Source organism: Chrysemys picta, chromosome 5 (assembly GCF_011386835.1).
Source record: "Chrysemys picta bellii isolate R12L10 chromosome 5, ASM1138683v2, whole genome shotgun sequence".
Taxonomy (NCBI): domain Eukaryota; kingdom Metazoa; phylum Chordata; order Testudines; family Emydidae; genus Chrysemys; species Chrysemys picta.
The window spans coordinates 57,138,876-57,161,927 of NC_088795.1; the positions used below are offsets into that span (position 1 = coordinate 57,138,876).

Consider the following 23,052-nt stretch of genomic DNA (forward strand, 5'->3'; position numbering starts at 1 on the left):
AAATTGCCCATCTTCACCTGCAAGGTCTATCCGTTCTCTGAAGCATTTCAGTATAGACAGTCAAAAGCTTGGGGAGAATAAAATCTTCAGGGTGATGGGGAATCAATTTATTCATTCTGTTTGGCTAGTTGGTTCAGTTTGAGTTTGTGTATTTAGTAGGATTGTCTCCTGTATTTTAATTTTAAGTGTTGTGTTATTTTTGTTTTTTATTATTGTTGTTGTTTATTTTATTTGTTGCACAAGTAGCTAGAGCACTTGAATAGGTGTTTTTGTAATAACTCAAAAATAAACAAATAGATAAAATTATGGAAAGTATTAGGAGGAATGGAAGCTGGTTACACAGCATCTCTGCTTTAAAAGTTAGGATTTCTTTTTATATCAATTCAATGACGGGAAGGCTAGTTTTAAAATGATTTTTACTGTCTTTGAGAAAAGAAAGGGAGATAGACAAAGGAAGAAGAGGGACAGACAGCGGGAGGGATCCTCAAGAATATTTCGTAGAAGAGAAAGGATATCCCATATATCTATCTCAGATTCCATGAAGAAAAATGATTGCTTCCAGACAATCTATAGCACATATTTTCAAAATGTTACACAGGAAATTATTTCCATTGTTATTGTTAACAAAAGTAGCTGCATGTCTAATTTCCCCAAGCAATGTGCTCAGAAGTTATCCCCATGTGTCTTAAACTTGAATTTTGAGAAATACTGATACTTTCTCTCATTTAATCAAATGAGTCAGAATCACAAATGTAATTCTTATAAAATATATAGCAGTACTACAAAAATGTTATAATTTACTGGGGCCCCAGGACAAGGCATCAAAAAGCTATCAGTAATCAATTCATCTTAATAATTGGAAGGAAGTGGTATAACCACATAACTTTTACAGTAGGAGACCCATTCTAAACAATTATATTAATACAAAGCATCATTCATCCACTAAATAAATTAAATATTATAAATCATTATTATTTTCATTCTAACTAGATGTATACACACTAAGGTTTGTGTTATAGTTTTTCAATGGAAGGAAAGTTTACTTTTGAATAAAACTATTTGAAGAGTATGAATTTACCGAAAGCCCACAAAAAAGAGAATCCATCCATTCATTCAAAGAACAAAACTCAACATGATATAAACTTAAAAGCATGGTAGACAAACATTTTATATTTCTGAATATTATCCAAGTATTCCTTTACAAATCCTCTTCCTACAAAATACTCCAAAAGTTTATATATGTTATATCACAGCAGATATCTTAGACAAATATTAACCATGAAGGATGTATATGATCACTACCATTTTCCTTTTTTTTAAGTAGAAAGATTGACTAGATATTAACACAAATGGGTTTAAATGTGAAGCTGCCATAAAAGCAGGCACATAAATGTAATTCTCCCAACCGCTATTTTGATGCACATTTTTGATTCCATGAATATTTTATGAAATGGCCAGACTAAAGCCATATAACATTCCTGCATTACTGATGCTTGCGCCCGTAAGCTACAAACATTAGAGGCATGATTGAGTGCATTAAAATGAACTCATTCAGCAGTGCATTGATTACTTGAAGGAGAAAAAAAAAAGGAAGAGTTACTCCCACTTAAGAAAACAGCACAGAAATCTTAAGTTTTCAATACAGAGATTAAAGATAGCAAATTTTAATAATGTGATATTTAATACATAAATAAAGTATGACTCTGTCTAGAGGTCTGTACATACAGAGATGACATTAATTAGGTGGGATGTTAATTAGGTCCAAAGATTGCTTCTAGTATTGTTCAGGTAATTTAGTATGTCACAATAAGATGCACTGACTGACCTGTTCTAGCTCCATGCCTCAGCAATATTGAAAGTACCTAATTATTTCCTTTTCTCTCAGCTTGTACATTTACCAATGAAAATAATGCAGTATAAACAACTGTATGAAAAAAATGTGGCAGATCTATAATGCACATTTCTTCAGCAATACTAGTACAAGCCGAAAGCACATTTAGTTCTAAATTGTAAACATTTGTTGGGACGTTAGCAAAATATTCCACTTTAGTTTAAAACAACCTGTTTAAAGGAACAATAAAGCTTCATGTATATTATGTTGCGTTTTAATCTAAAACCAGTGGGCATCTTTTGTAATAAATTATTATACTGTACAACGTACACAAAGTCTGCTAGAAGCAATATTTAGTGATAGCAAAAAAAGAAAAATGTTATTGCCACTTTTAAAAGATATTGGCTTCCATTTCAATTTAACTGCTTGAACTATTGATATTATTTTTAGTTTCATATATACAATTATGATAATTATGGTAGCACTATTCATGCTGAAATAGTTACGGATTTGTCACAGTTTCCAATATAAGCCACTATTTACGGAGGTTTTATAAATCTTCAGTGGAGATTTGCTGGAAGATGAAATAAATAGCATACAAAATGATAAAACAAGGCCCTAATTCAGCAAATAGATAGGCTAGACTGGACTCCTGAGGCAAAGTGGATTGTATTGAAGTCAGTGGGACTCCTTACAGGCTCCATAATCCCCAGAGTACAAAGAGAAAAAAGGACTTCCTATGGTCGAAGGACATTAATCTCAAGAGAGAGCCAAAGGCTTTGTGAGAGCAGAAGCAGCAGCCTGGAGGCCTGAAAAGTGGCTACAGAGGGAAGACTGGGCAGCAAACAGCCTGGAAGCTAGCACTGGAGGGCTGAGACTTACTAGCAGGGGAGCAGCAATAGCCATGGCAGGGGGAAGCAGGATGATGTGCAGGGGTTACAGGACTCTTATATTTATACCACTGTACTGAACTATCCTTCAGTGCTGGTTTAGGAACTATTGGTTTAACCTTTTGTGTTGTAATTTAAAGTAATTGTTTCAATGGTATTTGCTAGGCCCGTTGATTAATCACAGTTAACTTACGCAATTAACTCAAAAAAATTAACCATGATTAAAAAAAATTAATCGCATTTAATTGCACTGTTAAACAGTAGAATCCCAATTGAAATTTATTAAATATTTTGCATGTTTTTCTATATTTTCAAATATATTGATTTCTATTACAACACAGAATACAAAGTGTACAGTACTCACTTTATATTAGTTTTTACTTACACTGTATAATGATAAACACTGTAAAATGATAAACAAAATAAATAGTATTTTTCAATTCACCTCATACAAGTACTGTAGTGCAATCTCTTTATTATGAAAGCGTAACTTACAAATGTAGATTGTTGTTGTTACATAACTGCACTCAAAAACAAAATAACGTAAACCTTTAGAGCCTACAAGTCCACTCAGTCCTACTTCTTGTTCAGCCAATCGCTAAGACAAACAAGTTTGTTTACATTGACGGGAGATACTGGCATTACAAGGTATTTACGTGCCAGTCATGTAAACATTCGTAGGCCCCTTCATGCTTCAGCCACCATTTCAGAGAACATGCTTCCATGCTGATGATGTTTGTTAAAAAAATAGAGCGTTAATTAAATTTGTGACTGAACTCCTTGGGGGAGAATAGTATGTCTCCTGTTCTGTTTTACCTGTATTTTGCCATATATTTCATGTTATAGCAGTCTCAGATGATGACCCAGCACGTTGTTTGATTTACGAACACTATCACTGCAGATTTGACAAAACGCAAAGAAGGTACCAATGTGAGATTTCTAAAAATAGCTATAGCGCTCGACCCAAGGTTTAAGAATGTGAAGTGCCTTCCAAAATCTGAGATGGACGCGGTGTGGAGCATGCTTTCAGAAGTCTCAAAAGAGCAACATTTCAATGCGGAAACAACAGAACCTGAACCACCACAAAAGAATCAACCTTCTGCTGGTAGCATCTGACTCAGATGATGAAAATGAACATGCATCAGTCCACTCTGCTTTGGATCATTATCGAGCAGAACCCATCATCAGCGTGCACTCATGTCCTCTGGAATGGTGGTTGAAGCATGAAGGGACATATGAATCTTTAGTGCATCTGGCACATAAATATCTTGCAACGCCAGTTACACCAGTGCCATGTGAACGCCTGTTCTCATTTTCAGGAGACATTGTAAACAAGAAGTGGGCAGTAATATCTCCTGCAAATATAACCAAACTTGTTTGTCTGAGTGATTGGCTGAAGTAGGACCGAATGGACTTGTAGGCTCTAAAGTTTTACATTGTTTTATTTTTGAATGCAGTTTTTTTTGTACATAATTCTACATTTGTAAGTTCAACTTTCATGATAAAGAGATAGCATTACAGTACTTATATTAGGTGAATTGAAATATACTTTATTTCTTTTTTTACAGTGCAAATATTTATAATCAAAAATAAATATAAAATGAGCACTGTACTCTTTGTATTCTGTGTTGTAATTGAAATTAATATATTTTAAAAAATAGAAACCACCCAAAAATATTTAAATAAATGGTATTCTATTATTGTTTAACAGTGCGATTAATCACACGATTAATCACAATTAAATCTTTTTAATCGCTTGACAGCACTAGTATTTGCACCTTTTTATTTCTGACACCCCTAGGAAAGGAAACATCTGTTACCAAAAAAAGTGTGTGTTTATGGGAATCCACCAACAGTTTAGGATTGCCACCAGTCCTATATTATGAGTGATGTCTTCTATTGAAATGAAAACTACCCTGTCCCATACTAAACCAGTACAGGATGCCTTTTATCCTGTATTTCAACCAAAAAGTGCTGCTGGTTGGCAATTTGACTTGGCATAGAGGGTCACAACCCTACACACCACTCAAATTTGGCCTGGCTGCCCCTCCATCATGCCTTAGAAGTTGAAAACGAATGATTTTTAGATTTAAGACAATCTTAGCAACAATGGAAGACTGAGGAAAAAATTATTCAACTGACAGCCAGGCCACTCCCACTGGCCATCAGTCCCATTGAGAAGGCATCTCTAGAAGCAGTGTCTCCTCTGTCAATTACTAGGAGTAAATCCTGCCTCCAGAAAAGTTTATATAATGTGGTAAGAACTGCAGGCCCAGCTGCAGTAGTCCGAGACCTTGTGAAGCTTAGAAGCAAAAAAATCTGTTTCTGAGCAGGCAGCTTTGAATGAAGCTTCATCTCAGTACTACTCATTAAGCAGTTAATAATGAAAATACCCTGGAAAAGACAGGTAAAATACAAGCAGCAATGTCAGTAATAGACATGAAAGAGAAGAGAGGGAAAATGAATTTAAAAAAGCAATGAAATAATTCATATGAAGTTTTAATAAAGTTTCATTTGCAGTCTTGTTTAAAGATATATCAGACTTTAGGGATGTAACCTAATTACATTTTTATTCTAAGTTCTACTCAAAGACCTTGGACTTTGAATCTTTAACATAGATCAAACATAGTTTAATTTACTTGTGACTATCCATATTTTAAAAAGATCTCTTCATTGAATGCCGTAGTTTTACAAACATGTACATAAAGCAGAGAACAATACTTGATGCTACAAAAATGTTAACAATTAACTTATAGAAAAAGGATTATATATTTTAATTATTTGAATTATAGCAAGTTTTTAAAATATTTAATTAATTTTGCCTAAGTAAAAAAAGTTTCTAATAAATTACTTTCTACAGTTCAATTTAATTTTTAAAATATAAAATAAAGAAGTTTTTGAACTAATCTTAGGAACTCTGTCTTCAATTAAAAGTTATAACCCCAAATGCCTGAAGAGTCAAAAATAAGACTGTTTATGCCTAGGCCATAAAACTTTTATGGAACATGTAAATTATGATTATTAGAGTTTGCACTAATGCATTACTGTGACTGACTTGAAGAGGTTTTCACTACAATATATGAATAGAATTAATTTGTCTCCTGCCCCTAAAAATTCTACTAAAACTAAGAGACTCCCTAATGTGAAAATCAGATCCGTTTATCTTTTCTTAAGATTAGAAATGTAAAGGATACACTTACTTTATTTCATTAAAGAAGTATAAACATACAGGGAAGTTAGATTCATTAAAAAGAACAAAATAAGAGTTTTGAATATTTTTTGTTACAATACTCCTTTGGGAGTAACTGCTGGAGCACTTAATTCAAAACATTCACAGTGCCCGCCAGTATTTTTTTTCCTGTTATAAGAATAAACATTAATAAGATGTACTATATTTTTCTATCAATTCAATTTGCAATTTTCTCCTTCATGCTGTATGTTCAGGAGTTACTCTCAGATTTTATTAGATTGTATTAATTTGAATTGAAAATACACAATCTCTGTAACATCAATTCAATCCAGTAACTGTCAGTTCAATATCAATAACAATATATTATTTCTATGTAATAATATGCTGTCCTTTATCTGGAAACTACATCCTGCATTTGGATGGGGATAGACTCAATTATCTAATAAGCCTTTTCAATCTGTCTAGTCTTCAGATCTGTCAATCTGGATTTATAGGTGCTTCCCTCTGGCCATTGACTGGCAGGGAAAAGCAGCAGCATCTAAAGACCTTTTCTCCTACTGTACTACTTCTTAAGCCTCTTATGCCAGACTCTCCAGTCAAGTGCTTCCTTAGCTAACTGACACATTAACTTCTCATGCAACTAGAACAATAAAACAGCTATTGTATAAAATAATGCAGTTGTAGAATAATTTAGAAATAGTGGGTTTTTTTTTATATGATTACATAAAATCAATGTTTGGTAGGGTTCCAAATGATGAGATCTGATGAGCAAAACTCCATTTTACAGGAAGGAAAAGTCAATTTTCTGCCTTTCAGATCCTCTGATGTAGACAACAATCTTTAAATAGCAGTCCCCATATAAACCTAAATCCAGGACTTAGTGATATTTCTTGACTAACTCCCTAAGATAATTGTCGGATCTGACAGGGCCACTACATGAAGCCTATAATGTTTGGAAAGGCATGACATGGTCTTCAGATCTCACCTACTAATAGTGCTCCTCTTTTTTTGCTCAAAAGGTAGCTTGGACTAATGGGCTTTAATTACTAATCTCAAAAAGTTTCCTTCCCAGTTGTAATCTAGGGAAATGCACCTTGTAAATCACCCAGTTATGAAATATGTGGAAACTCTTTTCCCTGTTTTGCTTTCCTAACCTAACCTCCCAGCCAAGATATCCACTGGGAACCAGATAATCTTTTTTTAAATAAAGATTAAAAGACTAAAATACATGCTACATGGAAAATTCTCCATAAAAATACAACTACTATGACAGGAAACTGAAATAAAACATTTAATTTCATTAAGGTTGAAATCAATTATTCGTTTTGATTTTATCATTGCAATTTTCAAGTTATATAATATTACATAATATACAAGCCAACTTGTATATTATATTAGAAATCATGGTAGAACAAAAGTCAAATTGATAAAATCAAAATTAAATGTTGCCAAAAAAAAATCCAAAATTTCAACTACTGATATCGATAGAGCCAGTTGAAAACTGGAATTTTCATTCCACGGGAAATTCTGAGATTTTGAAATTTGGTTTCTTTCTGAATTGGAATGAAAAGTTGAAATTTTGGATCTTTGTTTTATTTCAGTTACCTGTCATAAATTTTGACAGAATTGATAGATTTGTGTGAAATCAGCATTCTCTCATGAAAAACTGCTCCATCAGAAATGTTTCAACCAGTTCTAGTTATCAGGTATATTTCCTTTGCTAAATAAAGGAGGAAAACTGATAATCTCATATACCACTCAAATGCTAACTTTTTAATGGCAACTGTTGCACTTGTAATATTTGAAATGATGGTGAGTGTAGTATTTTGCAGGTTTTTATAATCTTGGGTGTTGTAACTGGAAAATAATATAAAGTATTCTAATTTGTAAGCCTTTAAGGAGTACACTAGTCTAGGTCACATGTAATACGTTTAGTTCTTAAATATTCTTGTAGTTCACTATTTGATTATGAAGAAATATAATTTTTTTGAATTTTTCTTTATCATTATTCTATTTATTGCATAATATACTAGTAGTTGTATTTTTATGGAGAATTTTCCATGTAGCATGTATTTTAGTCTTTTAATCTTTATTTAAAAAAAGATTATCTGGTTTCTCTTACACTTTTACATGGTTTCCCCGGCATTGAAATTTTTGACATACAAAATAGGCCAATGAATATAACAGCAACAGAAGCTCCCCTGTTATTAAATTTAATATAAAATCTAATTTATTTCATGGTCTGTCTACATTTTTAGGGTGGAGTTTTCAAAAGTGCACAGAATTGGTCTAATGCTGCTCCCACTGATGTAGATGGGAGTTTTAATATTGTCTTCAATGGGGGGAGAATTAAGCCAATACCGAATGTTTTTAAATGTCCCACCCTAATTTGATGCAGATTTTTGAAACTGCATAACTGAACTTTAGAAGTTGTCAAGGGGAAACTGGGTAGAGAATAGTTGGGACTTTGAGCATCTGGAAACATGTGAGTTTATGATACAAGCATATTAGTTGTATGTAGTAATAATCAGCTGTGAGATACTTAAAAACAGCTAGGTCATAGAAGATTAGCATTGGAAGAGACCTCAGGAGGTCATTTAGTCCAACCCCCTGCTTAAAGCAAGACCAACCCCGATTAAATCATCCCAGCCAGGGCTTTGTCAAGCCAGGCCTTAAAAACCTCTAAGGATGGAGATTCCACTACTTCCCTAGGTAACCCATTCCAGTGCTTCATCAGCCTCCTAGTGAAATAGTTTTTTCTAATATTCAACCTAGACCTCCCCCACTGCAAAATGAGACCATTGCTGCTTGTTTGGTCATCTGCCACCACTGAGAACAGCCTAGCTCCATTCTCTTTGGAACCCCCTCTAGGTAGTTGAAGGCTGCTATCAAATCCCCTCTCACTCTTCTCTTCTGCAGACTAAATAAGCCCAGTTCCCTCTTCCTCTCCTCATTAGTCATGTGCCCCAGCCCCCTAATCATTTTCATTGCTCTCTGCTGGACTCTCTCCAATTTGTCCACATCCTTTCTGTATTGGGGGGCCCAAAACTGAATGCTATACTCCAGATGTTGCCTCACCAGTGCCTAGTAGAGGGGAATAATCACTTCCCTTGATCTGCTGGCAATGCTCCTACTAATAAAGCCCAATATGCCATCAGCTTTCTTGGCAACAAGGGAACACTGTTGACTCATATCCAGTTTCTCGTCCACCATAATCCCGAGATAGCAGACACTGATATTGGCATAATTAGATCTTTGTTTGTATACTGTACCCCACTCTCCCTAGCTTTTTCTGTCTCCTGTCTTTTAGAATGTAAAACTCTTCAGGGCAAGGACTTGCTCTTGAACAGAACCTCTATGTTGTACCAGAATATAAATTAAAATAATTATTCAAAGTTAACCTCCCAGGGAGATGAATGGCACAATTCACACATCTCAGAGCTTCCGTTTCAGATTGTCAATGGATTCTGGCACACACAGTATTGACTTACACTTGGCATATGTTTGGAAGATTTTCTTCACTGGACACAATTGTAATCTGTAGCCAAGGATAAAAGATATTGGGTATATATATGATATATACCCGATTTTAGGAGGTGAAATATAAGTATTAATTAATGTTGTAATTAGGCCTGTAAGATATTTAGCATCACCAAATTAGGCCAAAGACAAGTTTCCATAAGTACATTAATAATAAACCTGCTGAGCTTGTGTCTATGTGATATGACGATGTTTTGAAAATAATTGCTGAGTTTGGACAATAATGTCTATGAGAGATCAGCAGATACCACAAGATGACCATTGGTAGCTGGGGTGAAATGTTAGAGACTTCCTTAAGGTAGCCACCTGTTAGCATGGTGACAAGGTGACATAAATGTCAATGAGTACAAGGGAAACTAATGAGTTACCCTGTGAAAAATGGGAAACCTGAAAAGTAGTGGGATGTAGCAATTCAAATAAGGAAAAGGGGCTAAAACTTTCATAAATATGTATGAACCCCAGTGGGTGTTAACGTAACACATTATGAAAGCTGTATCCCACCCTGTGTGCCTTTGTCGAGGGGAAATACCAAGATGACAATGGAGAGGATGAAGACAAGCACTTTGGGTTTTTCTATAAGACCTTGGTGTGAGTAATGCAAATATTATACAGTCTGTACTGGTGTCTCTCTCCTTTACCAGATTGCAATATGTGTATTGTTTGGTTGGTTAGTAAAAGTAATTATACAAAAAGCACTACGTAGTCTCGTGCACCATGAGTTTCCCCCTTCTACTGGTAAACTTTCTACTGCAGTTGATCTTGGGGGCTGAATTCTTACAGATTAAAGTACATGTAAACGCTCACCTTGGGGTGGGTAATTGGTTAACGTAACACGTAACGATAGATAAGCTTACAAATCCCTACACTTCCTTGGGAGCAAGACCTACAAGCACAGGCTGCAGAGCCAAAGGGGCCAGCTGGGCCATGACTGACCATTTTTTGACCCAGCCAAACCTTAGTGGCTCTGTGACTCCATGCACCAGGTCACAATGCCACTTTCTCAAATTTGGCCTGCCTGCCAATCTGTCACTCAAATTTGGAGGAGTGATTCAGGAGGTCACAGGCCAAGGAGGGTCAGACTGCTGGTGGTGGGTGGAAGCACCTCAGAGGGGAAGAGGAGGAAGGTCAGCAGGAGGGGGAGAGGGGCACTTTAAATGGCACTTTGAAGTCCCTGCTTATAAGAATTTAGTGCTGCTCCTGCTAAACTCTGAAAAGTACACATGGAAGAACTTGCACCATTCTGCATAGCCAGCCAGGTAGAGGGAAACAAATGCCTGTAAAAGGATGTACCAGTGGCCACATTTCCACCACTCTGCTCTGAGAGCACTGTTCCTGCTTCACTATACCTTGGACATCCTGCTGGGACAGCACACCTCTAAACCACCACTAATGCAGGGCTGTAGCTTAAAGGCACAAAAGTCTTGTATGTTTATGAAAAAATAACATTACTGCAGGTGTTTGTTAGTTCTAGCTGTGTCTTTAGACTTCCCAGCTAATTTCAGAGTTGTCTGAAATAGAGGTTGGGACTCTATCTAAAACACAAGCTGAGGGGATTATATCATAAAATGATAGGACTGGAAGGGACCTCAACAAGTCATCTATTCCACCCCCTGCATGTTGGCCCCTTCCAGGAGCGGTGTGGGGCCAGGGTAGACAGGGAGCCTGCCTTAGCCTTGCTGTGCCCGCCACTGACCAGGAGCCACTGGAAGTAAATGATGTCTAGCGAGAAGCCGCACCCCAGCGCTGAGCCCCCACCTTGAGCCAGCAATCCATACCTCCTCCTGCACCCTGAACCCCCTAATGCATCCCAACCCTCATGCTGAGCACCCCAACACTCTGCCCCAGCCCGGAACCCCCTCCTGCACCCAAACTCCCTTCTAGAGCTTGCACCCCTCACCCCATCCTGCATCCCAACCCCATGCCCCAGGCTCAGCCCAGAGCCCTCTCCCACACTGTGAACCTCTCGGCTCCAGCCCAGAGCCTATACCCCCTCCCGAACCCCAACTTCCTGCTCCAGCCTGGTGAAAGTGAGTGAGGGTGTGGGAGAGCGAGCGATGGAGAGCGGGGGATGGGTGAGTGGAGCGGGGCTTTGGGGAAGGGGTGGGGCCTCGGGGAAGGAGCGTAGTATTTCCTGGGTTGCCCTTAGATTCAAAAAGTGATCTGGGGTGTAAAAAGGTTGGAGACCACTGATCTAGACCATCCCTGACAGGTGTTTGTCTGACCTGTTCTGAAAAGCCTCCAATGATGGAGATTCCACTATCTCTCTAGATAAATTGTTCCAGTGCTTAGTTAATTATTGGTTTAAGTAGAATTGCTGTTTTTTCATATCTATAAAATTTGCTTGAAGTAGTTTTGTTCAACTGCTTTTAAAAAGACAAAAAGATTAGATACCTATTTTAATTTTTTCTGTTTTTTAAGTTAGACTGACACTTTCAATCTAATTTGATACAACCCCTTCAAAGTACATGGCTTTTGCGCATTCAGAGTCCTTTCTTCCTTTTGGTCACTTTTCCTACAGACATAATACATTATCTGAAAATCTGGTATAGAGGTTAACAAATTAATAAGTTTAACATGATATAATATTCCTCATGTGAATGATGTTAATCACATTGCTTAATGCACTACTGAAAAGTACCGAGATACGACAGTGATAAGTATGGTACACACTATATAGGAAGAAACTATATGGAACAGAACAGACATTAGCCATCATATCAGTAAAACACACCGGCCCATATTCAGCTGTCAGTTATAACAGTGTGCTCCCTAATGGTCAAGTATGGCACTACAGGTGCTCCCTGACTCAGTTTCCTTCCCCCAAGGTGTGTCTCCTCAGCTCTCCACACACCAATCTGTACTGGAGATGTGGCTTAGTCTTCCAGCCAAATTACAACAAACATAACCCCTTCTTTTTCAGCCCACCCTGTGGGCCCTGTTCCCAGCCCCTTTCTAGGCTACCTTAAAGACTCTCCATTCTGGGCAAGAATGCTGTCCCCAGGCTTGTTTCCATGGAGTATCCTTCTCCTGAAAACCCTGACTCAGGGCCCTTCACAGGAGTCTGCCTGCTCATTGTGGTTTCAACTCCAGACTGACCGCTCGCTCAGTTCTTTTAAAAAGCCCAGGTGGCAGATTAGATGACCAGGTGAGGATTCTTCCAGCGCTACATTTCTACTTTTCTATTTCTCAAATAATACAATTTAATATCACAGATACCTCAAATATTTTCTTTGAATATAGCTCAGGATTTTTTAACAAATTAACTTCTGCCACACCTATGACCCTTTGTACATTTTTTTCTGACAACATTGGAATGATTGAGTTTTATCAGCAAAATTTTTTGTGGAAAGCAGATTTCAAAATTACATACACAAGTATTCATGAAAATTATATAGACAAGGATTCATGCCAGAAGTGCTTGCTTGTTCATCAAATCAGAGAATAGAAACAATACACTGTTTCTTACATGGTCAATCACACTGAAGCAATATATCTAAAAGTCTGTGGTCAATCTATAAAGTAAATATATGAGAAGATATTAACTGAATATTCACACAAATACATTTGAAGAAATCATAAACAGCTAAAGTACATTTAGCAAGTAGAAACAGAACAAATTACCTGTGGTGAAAAATTTGCTCATTGTTTTTCTTTTCTAGTATTAAGTATAGAGAAACCTCCTTCATACACAGACCCTGTCATATACACCCAAACCTTTCTGCCATGAAAACTAGCACAATTTTTAAAATGTGGCAATGAAGTCAATTGTTGCTTATATTAACATCTTTTCTCATTGATATCACAGGCTCACAATCTGCGACAACATTAGCTAGTGAGAAGTTGAACAAACAGCACATGATGAAAGGAGGTAAACTTAAAGCAACGGAACATCTTTATTTATAAAGAAATGCTTCCTCTATTCACATAGCTTGTCTTCAGTTTGAATGAGAACCTTCAAACTACAACTGGGGTGCAAAATTCTGTCTCTAATGATGAACTGTTCTATTTGTAGATTTGCCGATCTAAAAATTTAAATTATGACTACGTCACAAACCCACAGAAATTTTAGCATTACATAATATATTATGGTATAATATTGTGCAGAGTAAATAAATATAGACCAATAGAATGTGACTGTGTGAAAATGGAAATACATTTTGATGTAATGATATAAACTGTTACTTACCTTGTTCCTCATTGACAAGGCCCATATTTGCATGCGCTTCAGCCTCTTTTTTCCCACCATCGATTTTGATTAGCTGGGCGGTGCTAAAACATTGTTCATAAAAGTAATTCCTTAACCATTTGTCCTCAGTGTTGTTGAAGCAGTAGGCCAAATTAAGTTGGTTATTGTACACCTCCTCGTAGTACTCTTAAAATGTAAAAAAATTTACAATTCAGTCAAAACAATGGAATATTATTAACTTTCAAGAGGAAGGCCTGTTTGGTAAAATCAGATTTATTTTCATAATAAACATATCAGTTAAAGGGATGTTTACTGTGTCCCATTCAACTACATATAGTAACACTCTCTTAAATACATACTTGTTAAACAAATATAAACTAAGGAAAAGGGATAAACTTCCAAGTAAAAGCACCACTGAAAAATGAATTGTGGCAGGAATATGAATACATGAATATTATTTTCTGTATACCAGACCAAACTATATTTCTTCAAAGTATGTAAAATAAGTACCTGTTATAGAAATGGACTTACTAGAAAGCACTCCTGTGTCAGCACAACACAATGCTATGCAGATGTCAGAGCTTGGAGCAGCACAACCCCACTAAAGGAGAAGGGAATGCCTTATATGACTCTTGAACAACCTCCACTGATTGAGACTGCAAAGGCATTGACAGGATTCAGAATGGGCCTGAGTCTGAAAGAGAATCACTGTCTGTGTCTAAGGGTATGTATACACTGCAATTAGACACCCGTGGCTGGCCCACGCCAGCTGACTTGGGCTAAGGGGCTGTTTAAGTGCAGTGTAGACATTATGAGGACCATCCCACCTTGAAGGGTCCTAAAGCTCAGGCTTCAGCCCGAGCCTGGACATCTATACTGCAATTAAACAGCCCTGAAGTCAGAGCCCCATGAGCCTCAGTCAGCTGGCATGGGCCAGCCGTGGGTTTTTAATTGCAGTGTAGACATACCCTTAGCGGTTGCAATGAAGGAGGTAAAAGGAAAACAATAATACCTGAAAAAAATCCTATATGAAACATTTATTTAACTAATCTTGACCATTTTCATATCCATTTTAAGCATTACAAGTAAAAAGGAATAATGAAAAAGGCTAATAGTTTTCATGTACATTTTTGTTTCTATTTCCTTAAAAACTGTGACAAATTAATGGCAAGACTGAAACTTTATATTTTGCTATGAATAAGGGATAGTGCATAGAGGTGCTGCCCACAAAGCAGCTTTGGAAAGTAAATGAGATTCAAACCCCAAATCCCCTTGCTTAAAAGGACAAAACAGTCTGCTCCCGCTCTTTACCAATAGCAGATTACTTCCTAGTGGCATGTTGAGAGGACCAGCCAAGGGCTCCATCCACTCTCCACCCACCTGCGAAAGTAAGCGTGAAGTAGCAGCCTCACAGATTATGCTCTCTCCACATGTACAAACCAACAGTACATATCACAATCTTGTCCTAAAATTTATAAAGATACTGGAAATGTAATTCATTATTCAGCTTCTCAACAACCTAAGTAACAGCACATTGGACACCTTATGAAGCTTAATTAAACTGTTGCTAGCTGCAAGTCCAAAATCCAAGGAGTGTTAATATATTATCAAATGTATTATTTATTGCTCTAAGTTACAGCTTATATGAAATAGGAGAGATTTCCCATCAAAAGAGTCCATTTAAAAATCACAGGAGATTATCTCAATACTCTGCTGAATTAGGTTAATGATCTGGTGCTTAGAGGCATCAGCATCAGACTGAAGAACTTTGACAATAATTACCACATTGTTTCCTCTTACTGTGGGTTTGAAGCACCTATTCTCTCATGGGCTCAGAGGGTCCACAGAAGTAATTAGCAGAACACATAACCCTTCTGTCTACTTCACAGATGCAAAAATATCAGGCCAAATTTAATGCTGACATAAGGTAATGAATTTGTCTCCACTTAAGCCAGAGTTAAATTTGGACAACTGACTAAAATGCTATTGTAACTTTGATTGATATATTGTTTATGTGGCTGGTTACCGAGTGGAAGTCCAGGAACATATTCTTAAAGGATTTTAATGTATTTGGGGAGATGGAGGGGTTAAAACAGACATATCTCTCAGCAGGGAGACAAGGTGGGTGAGGTAATATCTTTTATTGGACCAACTTCTGTTGGTGACTGAGACAACTTTCGAGCCACACAGAGAAGAAGAGCTCTGTGTTCAAAAGCTTGTCTCACTCACCAACAGAAGTTGGTCCAATAAAAGATATTACCTCACCCACCTTGTCTCTCTAATATCCTGGGACTAACACAGATACAATTGCATGCATATCTCACAGCAGGTCAGACAGTGTTTGGTGAGAGAAACTGTTGGCTAGCTGAAGGTGTGAACACAGATGCTTTGTGTTCAGGAGTTCTGTGAGTTGTAAGTTTTGCTGTTGTTTTTACAGTTGATTAGCTTTTGTGCTCAAAGCAATGACAGGATCTACATGCAGGAGTAGGAACAGATATCCTGAGCTTGCATCCACTTATCTATCTCTAAACAAGGAAAAACCCAGCCCTGGGTGAAATCTTGGCCCCACTGAAGTCAATGGAAAAAATCCCATTGATTTCAAAGGGGCCAGGATTTCACTCCTGGAGTGCAAATCTTTCCTTACTGCTTACAAATCAGAATACCACATCAAAACATGTTTAAATTCTATGTTGAAGCCTTCATAATAGCTGATCTAACAGGGAAATTCAAGCCTTAATGTATATTTTTCTAAAGACAATTTGGGGGGTGGGGACGGACAAAAAAGTCAAACCTCTGTAAAGAACTACTATATGGATTGCAAATGATAACTTTCATGTCAGTCACTTAGGTTGTCTGAACAAAAAGTTATCAGTAATTACTCTGAAGAGTGTTCTGTACAAAATTTACAACTCCTTGCTTCAGTTCTAACCAGGAAGAGAGATTTTTTCCACAGCCTCCCCATTTTTACATCTTTCCATTTCAAAATCAAAACTTGGATTACATATTTTCTAATATGAAGTATTCTGAGTGCCTTGTACTATCTTCAGACAGGATTAATTTCTTTATCACCTCAAGTTAACCTCGATGAAGCACTGCAGCAAGTGTCATATAACAGAAGTCTCTGTATTCTGTTCATGTGTGCTATTCCCTGTTCTGACTTTTCCAAATATCACATACCCCTTCATGTTTCTTGCCATCCCCTTGACACATTTAACTAGTGCTTTAACAACTCTCATTTTTTATCTGATCCTGGCCAATTTGAGTAATGTGAGCAGATTTTTCCCTGTTTGTTTTCTGAAGCCACTCTGAACTCTTTTCTTCCACTCTTACCGCCCCTTTATTTTTCTTTATGCATCCGAAGAAGTGGGCTGTAGTCCACGAAAGCTTATGCTCTAATAAATTTGTTAGTCTCTAAGGTGCCACAAGTACTCCTGTTCTTCTTTTTATTTTTCTTTTGACAATTAAACTTACTTCCCTTGTTGTTAAACAACTCTGTCCTCTTGTTAATTCAATTTTTGCCTTCTCCATTCCTGTTTGTTTTCTCAGAGTTATCTTAATTGTTCACATTTCGCACATCCATTCTTACATTCCACACTTTCTATCATTTTTAAGATTCCATAATCAGCTTCCTTTAAAATACAGAGAATTTTCATTTGAAGACTCTTTTGTGTTATTTTCTTCAGGCCCAAAATTTCTACGTCTCTGAATTATCTTTTCAGCACTTGTAACTCACTGCTACTCTGTTTTATTCTTCTGACAGATTAATTTGCTTTTTGGTTACCACAAATAAACTTCCTGTGCCCATTGTTATGCAATCATTCCCAATCATTTTGTTTCCTCAATTAAAATTTTACTCTAATTTTTGTCTCAATAATGTGATGCAAATTCAGTTCCAGTGTTCAGCATTTTCTTCTATTCCCAAATAAACAACTATTAACCTTCATGTAACTGATAAAGATTTTAGTTATTTCAGCTGGAAATGGTCAAGTTATAATAATTCACTTAATTGGCACCATAGATTAGAGAAAACTGTGATAAAAAGCAATCTAAAGTGGCCACTATTTTTTCTGCCCAATGATCATATGTTGTGTGGTATAAAAGTCTTATTGCGATCTTTTATGTAGGAGATACTGATATATGTACTAAATTATGCAATGTCGCAATACTGCTCCAAGACACAGATATTCAAATTTCACAATGCAAGACTGAATTTAATGCTTGATACCAGCAAAAGCTGATGCTTTGACTAGATGAATAGCAAACAATGTGTGATGAGTGGTTAGCCTAAATATTACAAGTAAATTTAGTAACACTTCCTAGGTGATATGCACACAAATGTCAACATATATATATATCTGTTAGGGCTACAAGGCAACTCAAGAAGTCATCTAGTCCATCCCCCTGTGCTGGGACAGGACTTACTATCTCTGAGAGGTCTTTCTCTAACCTGTTCTTGAAAACCTCCAATGATGGGGATTCCACAACCTCCCTTGGTAATCTATTCCAATACATAACTGTCCTTATAATTAAAAAGCTTTTTCTAATATCTAACCTAAATCTCCCTTATTGCAGATTAAACCCATTACTTCTTATTCTATTTTCAGTGGACATGGATCATCATCCTCTTTATAAAACCCCTTAACATATTTGAAGACTTATCAGGTCCCGCCCTCAGTCTTTTTTTCTCAAGCCTAAATATGCCCAGTTTTTTTAACCTTTCCTCACAGGTGAGGTTTTCTAAACCTTTTATCATTTTTGTTATTCTTCTCTGGACTCTCTGCAATTTGTCCACATTCTTTTTTAAAGTGTGGTGCCCCAAAACTGGACTCAGTACTCCAGCTGGGGCCTCACTAATGCCAAGTAGGGTGGAATAATTATCTCCTATATCTTACATACAACAGTCCTATTAATACACACCAGAATTAAATTAGTTTTCTTTGCAACTGCATTGCATTGTTGGCAAATATTCAATCTGTGATCCACTACAATGCCCAGGCCCATATTACGTGCCACTTGGAACTGGGGTACCACTGAGCCCACCTGACCCACCAGCCTGGGTTTCCTTCACACTGTATTGCTGAGGCAAGCTAGCCAAGCCCTCCCTCAGGCTTCGGACTTCACTTTACCAGCACACATATGGGTAGGGACAGACGCAGCTGCAGCTTTACACACAGATGCTGAGATTAGCTCTGCATGGGAAGATTCAGCTAAGGAATTGCCCAGTACTTTAAAGGGTAGACCCAAAATTGTATTGTCTTGCGCTGCACAGAGAATTGTATAGCATAAGCTTATGAAATTCGCTCCCGCCCTCAATGTGGAGAGAGATATGCATCAGCTTTTTGCTGCCCCCCCCCAACCCCAGTTATGAATTCCACACACTGGGTTTTAGACAAAATAAAAACAAGTTTATTAACTACAAAATATAGATTTTAAGTGATTATAAGGGATGGTAAACAGATCAAAGCAGATTACCCAGCAAATAAAACAAAAATGCAACCTAAGCATAAGATACTAAAGAAACTGGTTACAAGTAGTAATTTCTCACCTTAAATGAATTTAGAAAAGTTATCTCTTAAACAGTAAATGACTCACAAGCTTAACTACAGGAGAGCTGCTGCTTAACTATAATAGGTGTCACTAGCAGCTCACCTAGAAGAGCCACACTGCATACCTTTTTCAAAGTGTATTAGAAATGTATCCCTAACACTGATGAATTCTGAAGTATAGATTTGCGAAATATATATGCCCATACAAACAAATTGCAAAGGAAAATAGGGGAATAACAGGTTAAAGAATATTTAAATAAATTAGACATACTCAAATCAGCAGGGTCTGATGAAATTCATCCTTGGGTAATTAAGGAACTTGCTGAAACAGTCTCAGAATCTTTAGCAATTATCTTAGAGAACTCATGGAGAACGGGTGAGGTCCCAGATAACTGAAGAAGGGCAGACATAGTATCTGTCTTAACGGAGAACAAAGAGGACCCAGGAAATTATAGACCATATAATTGGTCAGCCTAACTTCAGTACCTGAAAAGATACTGAAACAAATTATTAAACAATCAGTTTGTAAGCACCTAGAAGATAATCATGCCAAATCAACCTAATTTCCTTCTTTGTCAGGGTTACTGGCCTAGTGAATGGGGTGAAACAGTAGACTTAATATATATTTATTTTAATGAGACTTTTGACACTGTTCCACATGACACTTTCATAAGCAAACTAGGGAAATATGATCTACATGGAATTGCTGTAAGCTAGGTGCACAGCTGATTGTACTCAAAGAGTAGTTATCAATGGTTCACTGTCAAACTGGGAGGGTGCATTTAGTAGGGTCTGGTAGGGTCAGGTACTGTTCAATATTTTCATTAATGACTGGGACAACAGAGTGGAGAGTATGATTATAAAATCTGTGGATGAGTCCAAGCTAGGATGAGTTGCAAGCACTTTGGAGGCCAGGATTAGAATTCAAAATGACCTTGACAAATTTGTCTGAAAACAACAAGGTAAAATTCAATAAAGAAAGTACTACACTTAGGAAGGAAAAATCAGATGCACAACTGAAAATGGGGAATAACTGACTAGGTGGTAATATTACTGAAAAAGATCAAGGTTTGTAGTGGATCAGAAATTGAATACGAGTCAACAGTGCGATGCTGTTGCAAAAACAGCTAATATCATTCTGGGGTAATTAACAAGAGTGTCATATGGGAGGTAATTGTCCTGCTCTACTCAGCAATGATGAGGCCTCAGCTCGAGCACTGTGTCTAGTTCTGGGTGTCACACTTTAGGAAAGCTGTGGACAAATGGGAGAGAGTGCAGAGGAGAGCAACAAATATAATAAAGGGTTTAGAAAATCCCACCTATGAAAACAGGGCATGTTTAGTCTTAAGAAAAGAAGACTGAGAAGGGACTAATAATGGTCTTCAAGTTTGTTAAGGACTGTTATAAAGAGGACTGTGATGAATTTTTCTCTATGTCCATTGAAAGTAGTACAAGAAGTAATCGGTTCAATCTGCTGCAATGGAGTTCTAGGTTAAATATTAGGAAAAACTTTCTACCATAAGGATAGTAAAACTCTGGAATACACTTCCAAAGTAGGTTGTGGGATCCCCATTACTGGAGGTTTTTAAGAACCAGTTGGACAAACACCCATCAGGGATGGTCTAAGTTTACTTGGTCCTGTCTCAGTGCAGGGCTTCATGACCTCTTGAGGACCCTTCCAGCTCTTTATTTCTGTGATTCTAAAATATTATTTAACTTTCATCAGAATTCTCAAAATGGTGCATTTTAGATTAAGGTTATTGTTGGCTGTGTTCTATAATTAACATGATTCATGAACAACAAAAATGGTCTATAATAGGGTTTCTAGATCCTACATATTGTGACAAAGCTCTGACCTTGTCTCCGTGGATCCCGTGCTTCCTGTCAGATTTCACTAGCCTCAGAGGTTCACTGTGACCCTCCATGTAGCCCTTTTCTCTCTAGAGGCAAGGGTCACAGCCTACTGAGCCATTTTCATCATAAGCCAGCAAGGGAGGTGAGGAGAAGCTATCCTCCCTCGCACAATCTCTATTGTCTCCCAGCCTCAGTGATTAATCAGGGAGGGGAGGGGGAGCCTGGGCCCGCTCTCTACTCTGGGCTCCAGCTCAGGGACTCTAATAGTAGCAGCTACAGTAGCTGACTTTTTGGAAACAGGATGCATACAATTCCCTGGGCCACTTCCCCACATCAGCCCACACTACCTCAATATCTACTTCACCCTTACCTCAGGGCCTCCTTTCTTGTGTCTGATACAGTTTGCACTGCTCAGTTTCTCCAACAGCGCGGCTTCCTCCCACAGTTCCTGACACACACCCCCACCTGACTAACTGGGAGGCTTTTAATTAGTTTCAGCCAGCCCCGATTGGCTTAAGGTGTCCCAATCAACCGCTGTCTTCCCTGCCTTCTGGAAAGATCTTAATTGGCCCCAGGTGTCTTAATTGACCTGGAGCACCTGCCATTTGCTTATCCTGGTAACAGGAATTTGTTTAGCCTGTGGCTAATATATCTGTCTCCCACTACTCTGCTATAGCCATCTGGCCTTGCCCTGTCACAATATACATGATATATATATATTTAGATTTCTACTATGCTAAATGAAGTATCATCCATCCCAAAATCTGGGTGTCCTTGGCAATCTCCTTAAAACCACTAAAATAGAGAAACCCCAAAATTACTCCCAGATCTCAATATCTTCAATATGGCTCCAAGGTTACATGTGTTAATACCACAAACTCATTTGAAAATAGATGCACAAGTCTGGTAAGTGGGGGATATTTTAATTAACAGTAAATATGTATATGCACCCAGGAAGAAGATATTTCATCAAGCCATGATCTGAAAATCCACAACACACAGTAAACGTCTAAACTATGAAGTTTTAAGATGAAAAGGGGTTATCAAAGTAACTTTTGTTCTCTGAAATTTGAATGTGTTGTTTCCAAAGAGCTACACTGACCCTTTCTCTTGCTGCACAGAGTTCGAATTCTAAAGCCTCTGGAAGTAGAGAAGAGTCAACAGGCAGTTATAAGGGACGAGATGTTCATACCATCAGTTAGCAGAATGTTGGGCTCAAAGAAAGTGTGCACACCCCTAAAAGTCAAAAAAATTGCATGGCCAGGCATACAACTCTTAAAATGTGATTACATGGGGGCAGTGTCACAAAGGAGAAAAAAATGATTACTTAGCATGGTGCCTATACTACTTTGTGAGGAACCTTGGAGTGGAATTGGACCACCTATCAAAACTGACAGATGTTGAGTACCCAAGAATCCATAGTAAATCCACCCAAGCCACAACAAAATGTATCAAACAAGTGCCCAAACAGTGCGTACCAGAGGGAGAGGTAAAGAGAAGAAATCAGAAATTAAAACTGGCCTTTGGGTTTTCAGCCAATGCATCAAATTTGCATTCTTTTTTCTGAGAAAGACAAACAGCAGAATATGAAGCAGCTGTCTTTGTTAGATATTTTCCATTTCTCTGCCTCTTCTGATATTGAGGCTGAAAGCTAAGGATGGCAAGGAAGATTTTTGATAACACAACAGGAATGTTGAGGTGCTCCTCATCTGACATTACTGAAGGAGTTTCAGTAATCTTGTGGTGAACTTGATGTCTTTCATTCTCTCCTGAGTCTGAAAAAGCACCTCACCCTCAATACAAATTTTCAGTACAGGCCTGAGCTTTAGGAGAAAGGTTCAATGATATAAGCAAGGAGTACTACCCGAAAGAAACATCTGAGCCAGAATGTCTTAAGCCTCATAAACCACCTCAAAGAATGTTCTTGGTCACTTCATGTTCCTCAATCACCAGCACATTTTCTGACTTTTTCTGCTCCTCAGGAAGGTGGTCATTTATGGGGAGCATTTGCTCCT

At 37.5% G+C, this 23,052-nt stretch overlaps 1 protein-coding gene across 6 annotated transcripts in view; it reads right to left on the reverse strand.

The window, feature by feature from the left end:
- Positions 1-23,052, reverse strand: part of TTC29 (tetratricopeptide repeat domain 29) — a 219,867-nt gene that overhangs the window by 135,536 nt on the left and 61,279 nt on the right. For all 6 annotated transcript variants that reach the window (XM_065596440.1, XM_065596439.1, XM_005284274.5 and 3 more), the window contains one exon: positions 13,638-13,823. In XM_065596440.1, the coding sequence (XP_065452512.1) occupies positions 13,638-13,823 (186 nt within the window). The remainder of the gene's footprint in view (positions 1-13,637; positions 13,824-23,052) is intronic.